The sequence below is a fragment of the Centropristis striata genome, chromosome 1, assembly GCF_030273125.1.
Source record: "Centropristis striata isolate RG_2023a ecotype Rhode Island chromosome 1, C.striata_1.0, whole genome shotgun sequence".
NCBI classification, from domain to species: Eukaryota; Metazoa; Chordata; class Actinopteri; order Perciformes; family Serranidae; genus Centropristis; species Centropristis striata.
In genome coordinates, this window is record NC_081517.1 from 45,636,460 (window position 1) to 45,651,374 (window position 14,915).

At 41.6% G+C, this 14,915-nt stretch overlaps 1 protein-coding gene across 3 annotated transcripts in view; it reads right to left on the reverse strand.

The window, feature by feature from the left end:
• rptor (regulatory associated protein of MTOR, complex 1) overlaps positions 1-14,915 on the reverse strand; it is a 234,157-nt gene that overhangs the window by 19,748 nt on the left and 199,494 nt on the right. For 2 of the 3 annotated variants that reach the window (XM_059343841.1, XM_059343824.1), the window contains exons 26-29: positions 13,849-13,954; positions 8,086-8,200; positions 7,534-7,658; positions 5,495-5,620 (exon numbers count right to left, since the gene is read on the reverse strand). In XM_059343841.1, coding sequence (XP_059199824.1) covers positions 5,495-5,620; positions 7,534-7,658; positions 8,086-8,200; positions 13,849-13,954 — 472 coding nt within the window. The remainder of the gene's footprint in view (positions 1-5,494; positions 5,621-7,533; positions 7,659-8,085; positions 8,201-13,848; positions 13,955-14,915) is intronic. The other variant, XM_059343832.1, reaches the window with a different exon arrangement.

A 14,915-nucleotide genomic window follows, 5' to 3' on the forward strand; every position in this document is an offset into this window, starting at 1 on the left:
AGAGTTCACTGATGAAAAAAACAGCAGAAAGCCTGTTGCTGGACGACTGGACGGGATGAAGGAGGATGGGATGAAGGAGGGACCGGTATGTGTGTGTGTGTGTGTGTGTGTGTGTGTGTGTGTGTGGCAGCATCTCCTGGAGAAATGTTGACAACAAGCTTCAGAGCTGCTTTCTGCCAGACTGACTGCTGTAATATTTCAGTGGCTTTTACATTATTAATGCCTCTGAAGCAGAGCTAGAAATTTCAAAATTTCAAAACACAAGAATATAATAATTACTGTACTCCGTGTGGAAGAAGTTGGTAATAACTCTTAACTGAATCTGGGACCAGGAGGGGAGGCAGTGTGTGTGTGTGTGTGTGTGTGTGTGTGTGTGTGTGTGCAGCTGGTTTTGAAGTTTCTTTCAGAGTTTAAAAACACATATTTGAAGACGGTGAGTTGGAGTTGGACTCTTCCGTCAGTAAAACTTCTCCAGTAAAGATCTCCTTGGAGCGGCTGTTTATATTAAAATTGATGCCGAGTGTCACTGCCGACACATCCAGATAACAAGCACACCATTAAATGTTAAAGTCGGAGTGGAAACAAGGCTGTGGCTCCAACGTCAGACAGACAGCGGTGCTAGTTAAATGTGTCGTTCCTCTGTCGCTCCCCGAGGAGCTCTAGTGGCTCTGTAAAAAAAATTTTCAGCATAAATTTGTATTTTATTTCTCTTAAATTTGTGATTTTTTTCTCACATAGATTGAATTTTTTTTTCTCATAAATTTCAGATTTTTTTATCTTAAATTTGCATTTTTTTCTCGTATATTTGTCTTTTTCCTCATAGATTTTTAGATTTTTTTCTCACATAATTTGAAATTTTCTCTCATAAATTTGTTTTTTTTTCTCTTAAATTTGTAATTTTTTTCTGGTAAATTTGTGATTTTTTTCTCTTAAATTTGTATTTTTTTCTGGTAAATTTGTGATTTTTTTTCTCTTAAATTTGTAAGTTTTTTCTCATACATTTTTGATTTTTTTCTCATAAATTTGATGTTTTTTCTCTTAAATTTGTAATATTTTTCTCATAAATTTGTGAGTTTTTTCTCTTACATTTGTGATTTTTTTTCTCTTAAATTTGTATTTTTTTCTCGCATAAATTTGTGAATTTTCTCTCATCTCAAGTTTTGATTTTTTTCCCATTTCTGGGAGTCAGACAGACAGTGATGCTAGTGAAGTGTGTCGTTCCTCTGTTGCTCCCGAGGGGCTCTAGTGACTCTGTGGTTTGTAATGATGGAGACATGTATGCGCATGCAGTGTGCAGTCAACACCTCTGCACAGATAACCAGCCAGTCACTCATCCTGACAGCTCTGCTGCCAATTAGATAAATATGTCTTTTACTATATGAAACGCACTGAAAAAATCCATCTGAAAGTTGTTTACACACACCAGACTGTCATTAAGGGCTCATGCTAAAACTCAGATACTTTAAGAACTTATTCAGAAAGTGTGGCAGTTAATTACTGCATTTATAAAACAGAGGAAAAAACAATCATCCTACAGCTGCCACAGTTTCCCTAAAAACTCCCGACCCAGAAACTGAGACGGAGAAACGCTGGAGGCAGGAAAATGTAGAGCAGTGGAGAGAGAGAGAGAGAGAGAGAGAGAGAGAGAGAGAGAGAGAGAGAGAGAGACAGACAGAGAGGGTTAGGGTAACCCACCAGATCACAGGAGTGTGCTGATGCCTCTGACAGTGTTGTGAGTGTGTTGTGTTGTGTTGTGAGTGTGTTGTGTTGTGTTGTGGTGTGGGTGTCAGGCCTGGTTCAAATATTTGTGAATAACTCTTGAATTATGGAAGTGTGTCACCACATACAGATGGTAAACATGGCAGCTAATCACCAGCGTCCATAAGCAAAATATGGTCTTTCACATTCATGCAGCAGAGACGATCCTCTGAGCAACAACGACACAAATTATCTCCCTTTAGGGTTCATTTTGAGTTCTTAAATTAATTAATTAATTTTTTTTTCATCAAAAAATGACAGATAAATGTTGGATATGGATACAGAGTGGGACAGGTGCTGGTAGGAGCTGTGGTCTTAAGGTCGTCGGTGCCTGTCGCGGTGGCAACTGAACAACCTGCTTGAAGAAGGAGGCCTTTCGGTCTTGGCTGGCTGAGAAAGGAAAGTGAGGGTAGAACGGAGCGTGAGATGGACAGGTGGTTTGGTGCAACGTCAGCAGCGATGCGGGCGTTGTACCGGTCTTGGCTGGCTGAGGGGTCTCAGGTACCGTTCGGCCAGAAGGGCTGCAGCTGCAGCTGTCGTTGAAGCAAAAACTCGGGTATAGGAGGAATTCGAGGAGGCCATGGACTTTCGGTCAGCCTCAAAGAGGTTCTGGAAAACCGTCAGGCGACTCAGGAAGGGAAAGCAGGGCTTGGCCCAAGCTGTATTCAGATGGGGAGGAGGAGACCCGCTGACCCGACCTAGGGATGTCCTCAGATGGTGGAAAGAGCACTTTGAGGAACTTAATCCAGCCAACACGTCCTCTGTGGAGGAGGCAGAGTCTGAAGACTCAGGGGAAGACTCATCAGTATCCCTGGCAGAAGTCACTGAGGTAGTCAAAAAGCTTCCCGGCGGCAAGGCGCCAGGGTTGGATGAGATTCTCCCGGAGATGCTGAAGGCTCTGGACACTGTTGGGCTGTCATGGTTGACACGCCTCTTCAGTGTCGCGGGGACGTCTGGGACAGTGCCAGTGGAGTGGCAGACGATTCTGTTCGTGGTCTTCATGGATCTCAAGGAGCAGCCGGGGGGAGGAAGGGATCCGGTTTGATGACCTTAGAATTACATCTCTGCTTTTTGCAGATGACGTGTTTCTTTTGGCTTCATCAAGCCGAGACCTCCAGCACTCACTGGGACGGTTTGCAGCCGAGTGTGAAGCGGTTGGGATGAGGGTCAGCACCTCCAAGTCTGAGGCCATGGTTCTCTGGGTGAAAACGGTGGACTGCCCCCTCTGGGTGGAGAGAGGTACTGCCCCCTCTGGGTGGAGAGAGGTACTGCCCCCTCTGGGTGGAGACAGGTACTGCCCCCTCTGGGTGGAGAGAGGTACTGCCCCCCTCTGGGTGGAGAGAGGTACTGCCCCCTCTGGGTGGAGACAGGTACTGCCCCCTCTGGGTGGAGACAGGTACTGCCCCCCTCTGGGTGGGGAGAGGTACTGCTCCCTCTGGGTGGAGACAGGTACTGCTCCCTCTAGGTGGAGAGAGGTACTGCCCCCTCTGGGTGGAGACAGGTACTGCCTCAAGAGAAGGAGTTCCAGTATCTGGGGGTCTTGTTCAGCAGTGAGGGTAGAACGGAGCGTGAGATGGACAGGACCGTCGTGGTGAAGAAGGAGCTGAGCCTGAAGGCAAAGCTCTCGATTTACCGCTCCATCTACGTTCCAACCCTCACCTATGGTCATGAGCTTTGGGTAGTGATCAAAGAACGAGATCGCGGATACAAGCGGCTGAAATGAGCTTCCTCCGTAGGGTGGCTGGGCTCAGCCTTAGAGATAGGGGGAGGAGCTCAGACATCCGGAGGGAGCTCGGAGTAGAGCCGCTGCTCCTTCTCCTCTAAAGGAGCCAGCTGAGGAGGTTTGTGCATCTGGTAAGGATCCTCCCGGGCGCCTCCCGTTAGAGGAGTTCCAGGTCCAACTGGTAGGAGGCCCCGGGGAAGACCCAGAACACGGTGGAGGGATTATATCTCTCTCCTGGCCTGGGAACGCCTCGGGGTCCAGGAGGAGCTGGACGTTGTGGCTGGGGAGAGGGACACCTGGAACGCCCTGCTTAGCCTGCTGCCCCCGTGACCCGGCCCTGGATAAGCAGACGAAAATGGATGGATGGGTGGACAATGTTTAGACTCCCCCTCACTAGAAGTGCATGGAGTTGTCTGCAGAGTGCACACTGCACACAACAAGGCCGCCTTCAGTATCAGCATGATCCACTTCTTACAACATGGGGCCATTAAATTAGTGTTCTTGTAGTTTTGACAGAAAACCTGCAACCGGTGGAGCAGGAACAATCCATACCAGTCAAGAAGCAGAGTTTGACGTTTCATTACATTGCATCAGGGCAGATTTGTGATTTTAAAGGCCATATGTGACACACACACACACACACCAGGCTTATGGCAGTCTACTGGTTTTGACAAGTTTTTGCATCACTAAAAAAACTTCTCTGGGCAGTTTTGGAATCAAGATGTGTCACCTTATTAAAAGTGCACATCTGTGGTGATGTTGACACTGCTGTGCTGTGAGTGTTACACTCTGGCTGGTTTGAGAGGTTCTGGTTTCTGTGCCATGTGTTTCTGACACTCAAAAGCCCTCATTAGTGTCACCTTTGACTGAGGGAGGCTTTTCTGAAAAACACTCAACTTAAACTAACACGGCCTGCATTAAATCCTTCAGTTAGTTCGCTTCCACATATAAAGTCTGCTGGACTCTGTGATTCAGTTTTCATTTGGTTTGCTTCCACACTGGGCTTTATGGAGAACACCAAGTCAACACATGTCCTTCATCTATTGGACAGAATATGTGAGGGAAGAGCTGACACTTTTCATAGAAAGTTATAGACTTGTTTTATATTCTTGGAGAGTAGTTTTTCACTTTTATCCATTTCTCGTAAATTAGTGATTTTTTTCCTCATAAATTTGTAATTTTTTTCTCGTAAATTTGTGATTTTTTTCTCATAAATTCGATTTTTTTCTCTTAAATTTGTAATTTTTTTCTCCTGAATTTGTGATTTTTTTTTCTTGTAAATTTGTGATTTTTTTCTTGTAAATTTGTAAGTTTTTTCTTTTTTCCACATAATTTGTTTTTTTCTCATATAACTTGTGTTTTTTTTTTAATCTTAAATTTGACTTTTTTCTCTTAAATTTGTAATTTTCTCTTTAATTTGTGTTTTCTTTTCTCACATAAATTTGTGATTTTTTTCTCATAATTTTTTGATTTTTTTCTCATTAATTTGATTTTTTTTCTCGTAAATTTGTAATTTAAAAAAAAAAAATTCCCACCTAAAATGTATTTTTTTCCTCACAAATTTGTAACACTTTTCTCATACATTTTTGTGTTTTTTCCCCATACAATTTGTGATTTTTTTTCCCCTCATAAATTTGTGTTTTTTTCTCTGCTTGGAAACGGAGGGGTGAGCAGAGGGGGATTCAGGTGGTTGAACTCACTAAATCCTTCATATTGCTCATTTAAAGAATCTAAAGAACAGAATTTAAAAACGAGACGTTTAAGAATCAGCCTCGTCTTATTAGAGTGAACAAGAAACCAGAGATTTCCCTTGATTTCTACGTAAACAGACCAAAAAACTAGAGCGTTAAAGTGTAAATGTGGTAGCTGGATGCTCTGTGGGTGTGGAGGAGAGACTGGGAGGGTGGGCTACAGGACTGTGGGAGTATTATGGGGGGTATATGGGGGGGTAGATGGGTGGGTTGATGGGTGGGTTGATGGGGGGCAGATAGTAAATAGAGCGTTGATCTTTACTGTGAGCGCTGGAGCTGGGCTGACCTCTGGTGGTGGGCAGCATGTCGGACAGGCCCTGCCACGCCGTCACCATCTCCGGGTTCTTCTGGTCCGCAAAGTTCTTCCAGATACGCAACGCTCCATCGTCTGGAGAGAGAGGAGGAGGAGGAGGTGAAGAGAGAGAGAGAGGAGGAATAAAACAAAGAGACACAATGAGGAGCAGAGGCTGAGGACAGACGGACATCCTAGGGCTGCACGATTATGGCCAAAATGATAATCACGATTATTTTGATCACGATTATTAATCACAATTATTCATCATGTTAGGGAAAACGTCTGTATTTTTATTGCACTACTTTTAAACAAACAACAGGAACAGTTTTTAGTGTCCGGTGCTTGTTGTAAACAAACAGAGATCGCTAAGTGAACACCTCCTGCAGCAGCAGCACATACACACTGTACTGCTACAGAGCTAACTGTTAGCCTGTTAGCACATACACACTGTACTGCTACAGAGCTAACTGTTAGCCTGTTAGCAATATTCAGACTGGACGCTCCGGCTCTGCAGCAGGGAGAGACTGCTGCAGGAGGACTGTGCCGCTTCGACTCGTTCTTACTCTTCTTAGCCGTCCTTGGCTCGTTAAGAAGAGCCTCTGGCCCTAACATGAAGCCGGACACCATTTTTTGGTCGTTTTGTGTCTTTTTTTGGTCATTTTGTGTCTTTTTTAGTCCTTTAGTCCAACATAAAATGTGATTTTGAATCTTTTTTTTATTTTCAAAACACTATCATGCTCAATAAAGAATTTTAAATGTGTCAAATGTGAACAAAGGTGTCAAATCTACCATATAAGAGGGTTCCATCCAGTTCTATCATTTGATACTAAATCTATTTGAGCTTGTCTCCAGTTTTACTTGGTATATCATCATCAAACTGAAACTGGCCTCATGGAGTTTACAGCCAGAACTTTAGAGGTAAATTTACAGTAGGGCTCCACGCTGCTTTGTTTTCTAGTCTGGATGGAGTCAACAAGTCTGGATTATTTGGAGCTTCTGGAGACTCCACAGGGGTAAAGTCTCTTTTTGTCTCTAAGTCTAAAGCAGCGTGTGTGAAACACAGCTAAGACACAGAGAGTAACATAAAACACGTTCACACATTCCTACCAGAGAGCTATTACAGCCCATAAAAGTCTCCACTTGATTTACATTCTGCATTTTACTTTTTTAATGCTGTATATTTTTTATAAGTAATGTCCTCCCTGATATCCTTCGCAGCGTGATGGATGGAGCAACGCTGAATAAGTGCACATTACACTTTGATGAGATGGAATCTAAATGTATTAATCTTTCAGCTTTCGCTAGATTTCAGGAGGTGTGAGATGAAACGCAGCATTCATTCTCCGTTTAATGTCCACACTGTTAACACTAAACACAATAAATGTGTGGTTGTGTGTGTTGTTTTCTGTTTTCACTTCCTCTGGTGATGAAGATAAAACTTGGGAGGGGACTGGTTTGTTCTGCTGATGAATGATGATGAATACAAACACATGCTGTGTGTGTGTGTGTGTGTGTGTGTGTGTGTGTGAGGGTAAGAGTCAAGTGTTTAAGCTGCTACAAATGAGTCTCATTGTTTGGTCTTTTTGTGCCTTTTTGATATCATCTTGTAGTTTGGGAAACTGATATTTTTATACATTTTTGTGTCTTTTCTGGTTGTTTTCTGTCTTTTTTCGTCAATTTGCATTTTTTTGTGTGTTCTTTGGTCATTTTGTGTCTTTTAGTCAATTTGCTATTTTTGTGTCTTTTAGTCATTTTGTGTGTTTTTTTGGTCATTTGTGTCTTTTTTAGTCATTTTGTGTCTTTTTTTAGTCAATTTGTGTCTTTTTTAGTTATTTTATGTCTTTTTTGTGTCTTTTTGACGTCACCTTGTGGTTTCGGAAACACTCATTGATATTTTTATACATTTTATGGACCAAATCACTAATCGATGAATAGGTTAAATAATCAACAGATTAACCCATAATGATAATAATCGTTGGTTGCAGTATGTGGTGTGTGTTTCCAACCTGTAGCGGTGAGCAGTAAGGAGCAGTCGTGTCCGTTCAGGTACTCCATGGAGGTGATGCGAGTGTATCGAGGGTTCCCGTTGTAGAAGTAGTCCAGCCTCTCGCCCTTCTCCCAGTCCCAGAAACTGCAGAAAACACACACATTATCAGATACCAGTCATAAAGAACCATTGATCTCTTAAATGTAATTGGTTTGTTTAGGTTTAGGTTAGGGTTAGTTTAGGTTAGGTTTAGGGTTAGGTTGGGGTGGGTTGGGTTAGGGTTAGGGTTAGGATTAGGTTAGGTTAAGGTTGGGTTTAGGTTTAGGGTAGGTTAGATTAGGTTGGGGTTAGGTTAGGTTAGGTTAAGGTTGGGTTTAGGTTAGGGTTAGTTTAGGTTAGGTTAGGGTTAGTTTAGGTTAGGTTAGGGTTAGCTTAGGTTAAGGTTAAGGTTAGTTTAGTTTAGGTTAGGGTTGGTTTAGGTTAAGGTTAGGGTTAGGGTTAGGGTTAGTTTAGGCTATGCTAGGGTTAGGTTAGGGTTAGTTTAGGTTAGGGTTAGGTTTAGGGTTCCTACCAGATGCTGTCCTTGTCGGCCACGGCGATGCAGGTGTTGAAGGGGTGGAACTTGACGACAGAAGGGACTCCGGGGTTTCGGTTGATGAATATTTGATCATCCAGACGGGAAACACCTGGAACGGGAAAAAGGAGGATTTATTAAAACTGGAAGATTACAGGTTTGATTCCTGCTGCATCCTGGTGTCTCTATAGAACACAGCCTGGCTGAAGGTGAGGAGGATCCACCTGGCTCCTTTTAATGGATGAATCTGAGAATTCAACCTGAAGCCAAGCGATGATTGTAGAGAAATATCAGCCACATCATTTACTGTCTGACATTTCATTTGTGTTCTCCGTCTACTCCTCTTAAAGCCTCCAGCCGTCCAAAACTCAGCCAAAGAGACAAAACCACATCAGTCCACCAGCTCCCCGCCAGCTACAGGATCCATCTTTAACTTTATAGTCATCACCTGAAAGCCCTTCGTGGCTGAACCAACCTACATCTGAGTTATTGTCTCTCTACAAGCCTCCTCAGGTACAAACACACTGGCCCTCATTTATCAAACCAGCTCAGATCTGAGCTTATATTTGGTCTTACGAAGGGTTCACATGTGATTTATCAAACGATCGTATCTCTCCAATCACAGCGTGAGAATGATCAGCTGGTGATAAATGTGGCGGCTCGAAACAAGCGTCACTTAAATACCACGTCCTAATATATATATTATATAATATATACCTGATTCAGAAGGCGCGCCTCCAGAGTTTACGACACCGAAGGACGCAATTCGGCCAAAAAGAGGATTTTTCCCCCTAAAGTCGCTTTATTAGCAACGTGCACCGTTACAAATAACACCAGGAGGAAATAATTATACTTATAGTTATAAACTCAAACAAGTTCAGTGAATATTTTACATTTGGAGCACAGACTTAAAAGTTTTCACAGCTTTTTGGTTGAAGGAGGTAAACAATGTTTTAAAGTCAGTTTTAATCCAAAAGAAGAGGAATTAATCAGTCAGAAAGTGAAACGTTTACATCCAACAGCTGCAACAACAAACTAGTTTAGTTTGGCAGCATAAAAAAACAAAAAGGAAGGAAATGAGTGGTGCTGTCAGCATTCAACTCCTGCTGAGGTTGAATATTACATTTATACATGGTGATACATAAAAGCCTGATAGCCTTGAAATCAAATAAATGAGATAATAAAAGGGGGAATAAGTGAATCAACATGGGAGTGATGCTGATCTGGATGTTTTTGTGTTTACTTCAGACAAATATGTGAAAACAACAAATGTGATTCTGTTAATTTATGGATGTTCTGACTGTCTCTAATTAAACTGAGACTTTAATAATGCCAGTGGGAGAAAAAAACAGTATCTGTAGCTGCAAATAGGACAAAACAGAAGAGAAATAAATAGCAACCAGAGTCTTTAAACCAGAACATGTTGGAATAAATAAAAATATGTTCAAAACAACAACAATAACAGCAGAAAAACAAACACATGTCAGTCTGAGCTCCGAGAGGTTTCAGGTGGAGAGAAGAAGTCAACAGTGTTTCTGTTTTCAGGTTTTAATGAGTCGAGCTCGGCGCCAACAACCGTGTGTTGTCATGGCAACAACACATGCCGGTTCACCAGCGTGTCCTTGGCTACCTGAGCGCCGCTCGCCACGCCGCAACCAGAGGGAACAAGAACCAGAGCATCCATCATGAATGTTTCACAGGAGCAGCTGAGACACTGAGGCAACATCATCATCATCATCATCATCATCATCTTCATCATCATCATCATCATCGGTTGGCTGTCTGACGACACGTTCAATGTGAAACAGTTAAACCTGAAACCAGCCGGAGGTCTGGAGAGCCTCATGGTGACGCTGCTCACCTCAAAATCAGGTTTACAAGACAAAATGTTTCTTCTGCCACATTTTGCCTTATTTATTTCTAGCGTTCCTGCCTCCTCTTCCTCACTCTTCCTCTCCTCTCCCCTCCTCTCCTCTCCTTGTTTCCTCTCTCCTCTCCTTGTTATCTCTCCTTATTTCCTCTCCTCTCCTTGTTTCCTCTCCTCTCCTTATTTCCTCTCCTCTCCTTGTTTCCTCTCCTCTCCTTATTTCCTCTCCTCTCCTTATTTCCTCTCCTCTCCTTGTTTCCTCTCCTCTCCTTGTTTCCTCTCATTATTTCCTCTCCTCTCCTTGTTTCCTCTCCTCTCCTTGTTTCCTCTCATTATTTCCTCTCCTCTCCTTGTTTCCTCTCCTTGTTTCCTCTCCTCTCCTTGTTTCCTCTCCTCTCCTTGTTTCCTCTCCTTGTTTCCTCTCCTCTCCTTATTTCCTCTCCTCTCCTTGTTTCCTCTCCTCTCCTTATTTCCTTTCTCCTCTCCTCTCCTTATTTCCTCTCCTCCCCTCGTTTCCTCTCCCCTCCTCTGCTCTCCTTGTTTCCTCTCTCCTCTCCTTATTTCCTCTCCTCTCCTTGTTTCCTCTCCTCCTCCTCCTCTCTGGAGGAGGAGACTGAATGAGGGCAGCCCTACTACTTTTCTCTCTCTTTCAAAAAACCCTCCAAGTATAGAGAGGAATTCAATGATTTATCTCTGACGCCAATCTCCTCGTGACTCCGTGTGTGTGTGTGTGCGTGTTTTTGTGTGTGTGTGTGTGTGTGTGTGTGTGTGTGTGCGCGTGTTTTTGTGTGTGTGTGTGTGTGTGTGTGTGTGTGTGTGTGTGTGTCAGTGACGTTGGACTGTAACTATTATTCTGTTTGAGCAGCTCTGACTTCACTCAGGGAGGCTGAGTGTGTGTTGGCACCATGGGCTCTATACGTGTGTGTGTGTGTGTGTGTGTGTGTGTGTCTGTGTGTGTGTGTGTGTGTGTGTGTGTGTGTGTGTGTGTGTGTGTGTGTCAGTGACGTTGGACTGTAACTATTATTCTGTTTGAGCAGCTCTGACTTCACTCAGGGAGGCTGAGTGTGTGTTGGCACCATGGGCTCTATAACGTGTGTGTGTGTGTGTGTGTGTGTGTGTGTCTGTGTGTGTGTGTCTGGATTCAGTCGATCGTCTCTCATCACTGCAGATAAAGTGTGAAACAAGCTGCTGTGTCTGTTCCTGGTCTGGCTGGTTTTAGTTTTTATCCTCTTTCTGCCCTCAAGGCTCCGAAATGTTCAATAAAACATGATTCCTGCTGTTATCTGAGCACAACACTGCTGCTGGGAACAGGAACAATCTCATTCTCTAATTGCAGATTTTTTCCACTTTGTGACTAAAGTGTGTGTGTGTGTGTGTGTGTTTATGCGCGCATGTGTATCTGTAACTGTAATCACATCAAAGGATCAAAGGCTTTTGGGTCGACCAATCAGAGCAGAGCAATCAACAGAATTAACTGCAGCTGTAGAATGTACCGGAACAGTGACAGCAGCCAGAGGTGGACAGACTGGAATTTTCTGTTCTGCATTTTTGGCAAAACCATAATACCTATCATTGATCCGACTTCACTTTGAGCGTCCTGAGTTCTTCCTGAACGTCTACATATGTTTTTTTTTCAGAAAAATGAAAAAATAGCTTTGTTAGAGCGATGTAAAAAAACTGTTACATCTCCCTTTTTCAGAAATCTTCCTGCGTTTTTAATATGGGAGCCAATGAGGCTGTTGGTGGTGTTGGTGGATCATCTGTGTGTCCTACGCCCAAACTATAACTCTGACAGCTTTACCAGAGGATTGTGAGGGAGAAGACTAATTTTCCTACGTTTCTATGTATAAATTATTTCTGTAGAGTGGAATTTGCGGCCTGGAGCGCAGTTTTAAAATTTATTTTTTGACAGTTTTTTCTCTCCCTCTACACTCTGGTGATGATGTCACACACTGTGACACGAACATTCCGTGCAATACACACCCATTATAATCTCAGAATTTCTCCAAAAATGATCATGGTCATTGAACAGGGATTGATAAAAAACTATATGACCTATCGAAACGTGGATTAATACGCCGATACACAAGACTTGTGTCTACTGTTTAAAGTTTAAATGGAGTCTCTAGGTGAAATTATGCCGGAGAAGTAGACGTTTAAAAATCTCCAATTATTGTTCTTTTTTGCTCATTTTCTTTCGGCCGTCCCATTCATTTCAATGCAAAATTTTGGGCAGTTTTTTCGTATTCTGTAGAGAAAAGTAAAAGCACACCGATCCCGTTCAAACTGCACATTTTGATATATGAAAATGCGTCCGGAAGAGGAAGAAGAAAAAAATCCACAGTATAACAGTAGTGCTCGGTGCGATTGCCCCGTGGCCCTAAAAACAATTAAATAAAAGTGTGAATGAATTAAAACTCTGAGCCTCAAAACCACAATCCAACCACTGAATCCTTGACAGCCAAGACAAGAACAAATAAACTCATTATCAGCCTTAAATATGCAATATGAAATATTTCTATGTAAGAAGAACTAAACTTGACGTTTCCAACAATGTTCAAACCAGAGAAATCTTTTTAATTAAGGCGTCATCTTCGCTCTGTGCAGCTGTCAGCAGTGTGCTCTGACACAAGTTGTCATAAATCTACTTGTTATCTTGTTTTAAAAGACATTTTTTAAATATTGGCCATTTTTAACGACATCATTAACCATACTGTATGAAGGATAAAACAAACAGCAGCCTCTCCATCGGCGCGTGGAACAACATGGGAGAAAGTCACATTTTTGGCTTTATTCTCTGTATTTCTGGATGTGTTTACTACATGATCAGACTTTACCTTTATTAAATTGGACCATTTTCCTCCATTGACCTTTAGGTAAACATTGATGTTATCAGACCATTGGTGAATAAATGTTACCAACAGAAAAGAAGGGCTTAGTTTTAGGGTGGAGGAGACTAGGAAGAGTCACAACTTCAGTTCAAAAGTCAAAAACAAATCACAGTTTATATTATTCACTTTAGCTCTTTGGCTTTTGAGAGTTTGGAGACAAACATGACCAAAAAAAGACACAAAATGACCAAAAAAAAGATACAAAATGACCAAAAAAGACGCAAAATGACCAAAAAAAAAGACACAAAATGACCAGAAAAGACGGAAAGTGACCAAATTAAGACACAAATTGACGTCAAAAAGACAAAAATTACCATAAAAGACACAAAATTACCAAAAGAAGACACTAAATGAAACTTTTGGAGACAAAAATCCCAATAAATCTCAACTGTGTTCATATCTCTGACAAACTAGCAGAGAAATGGATCAAAGTGAATCAGCTGAGTAAAGAAACAAGAGTTCAGATTTATACATTAAGGAAAGAAGGAAACACAAACTTTAAAGACCTGATAATTAGAGTCAACATGTGTTCTAATAAGTGACTCTTTATGTAATTATCATGTTTATTTTGTTGCAAAGTTCAGCAATGAAACAATGATCTATTTTTGTACAGATTTGTATCCAACTGTCTATGACAGCCTGGTTATAACAAACACATGCTACTTCAACTATAACATCAGTTAGATACAGCAGGAATACATCAGTGTGTGTGTGTGTGTGTATTAGTGTGTGTGTGTGTGTGTGTGTGAGTGTGTGTGTGTGTGTGTCTGTATTGTGTGTGTGTGTGTGTGTCTGTATTGTGTGTGTGTGTGTCTGTATTGTGTGTGTGTCTGTATTGTGTGTGTGTGTGTGTGTCTGTATTGTGTGTGTGTGTGTGTGTGTGTGTGTGTGTGTGTCTGTATTGTGTGTGTGTGTGTGTGTCTGTATTGTGTGTGTGTGTGTGTGTGTGTGTGTGTGTGTGTCTGTATTGTGTGTGTGTGTGTGTGTCTGTATTGTGTGTACCTCTCTGTGTGATGCCTCTGCTCTGTCTCCTGACTCTGGCGTTCCTCAGGAACCTCCACTGGCGCTCCATCCTCACCTGGCTCTCCAGGTCGTGTTCCTCCGGGATCTGAGACAGAGACACATGTTAGCTTAGCCGCTAGCTTCTGGTTTAGGTTCAGGTCTCCATGGAGATAAGCTCCTCCTCCTTCATGACGCGTCTCGGTCATGAGTGATGAGCGAAAAAACACAAACTATCTGCAGTCAAACCTGCACAAGTAACACAGTTCTTTTTTAACTTCTTAAGTGTTCTTGTTCTATTCTGTGTTTTTTTCTATTGTTGTTTTTATTTATGCTACCTCAGTATTTTATTCTGTTGTATTTTATTGTACTTGAATACCGGACTGCTGTGACAACTGAATTTCCCTTCGGGGAAGAATAAAGTAATCTATCTATCTATAATGAGTCAAGTCATCAAGTTCACATCTGAGCCAATTTTTCATCAGTTTTAGTTTTAATTTCGTTGTGAATTTTTGTTTCCAAATTCAGTTTTAATGAGTTTTTAGACTGAGTTTGCTAGTTTTAATTAGTTTTTAATTTTAGGAAAATGCTTAGTTATTATTAGTTTTAGTTGTTTGTAATGTGTTGTGTGTTGGGTGCCAGATTCAAAGAGCTCAAAGAGCAAAAAAGTTGACAAAGATGAAAACGACATTTTCACTATGATTTTAGTTAGTTTTGTAACCACAAAACACAGTTTCAGTTAGTTATCGTTTTTAAAAAACTACAACAAATGAAAATGTTTTTTCAATTCTAGTTTTCATTATTTTGTTAACTATAATAACCTTGATCTGATCACATGTATTGATCGAGGGACAATATGAAGGTTTGAGCTTTAATAAGTCTGATGTAACTAAATGGTTCTACAGATTTATTAAATGAGTCCCTTTAAAATATCCAACATGCAGAATGGAATATAAAGCTGATTTATGTCATTTTTCAGTTTGAACTATTAAAATTGTAAAATAAAAACTTGGACTTTGTGATTATTATGTATGTTTGATAGACTAAACAACAGATATAGCCTGTAGTAG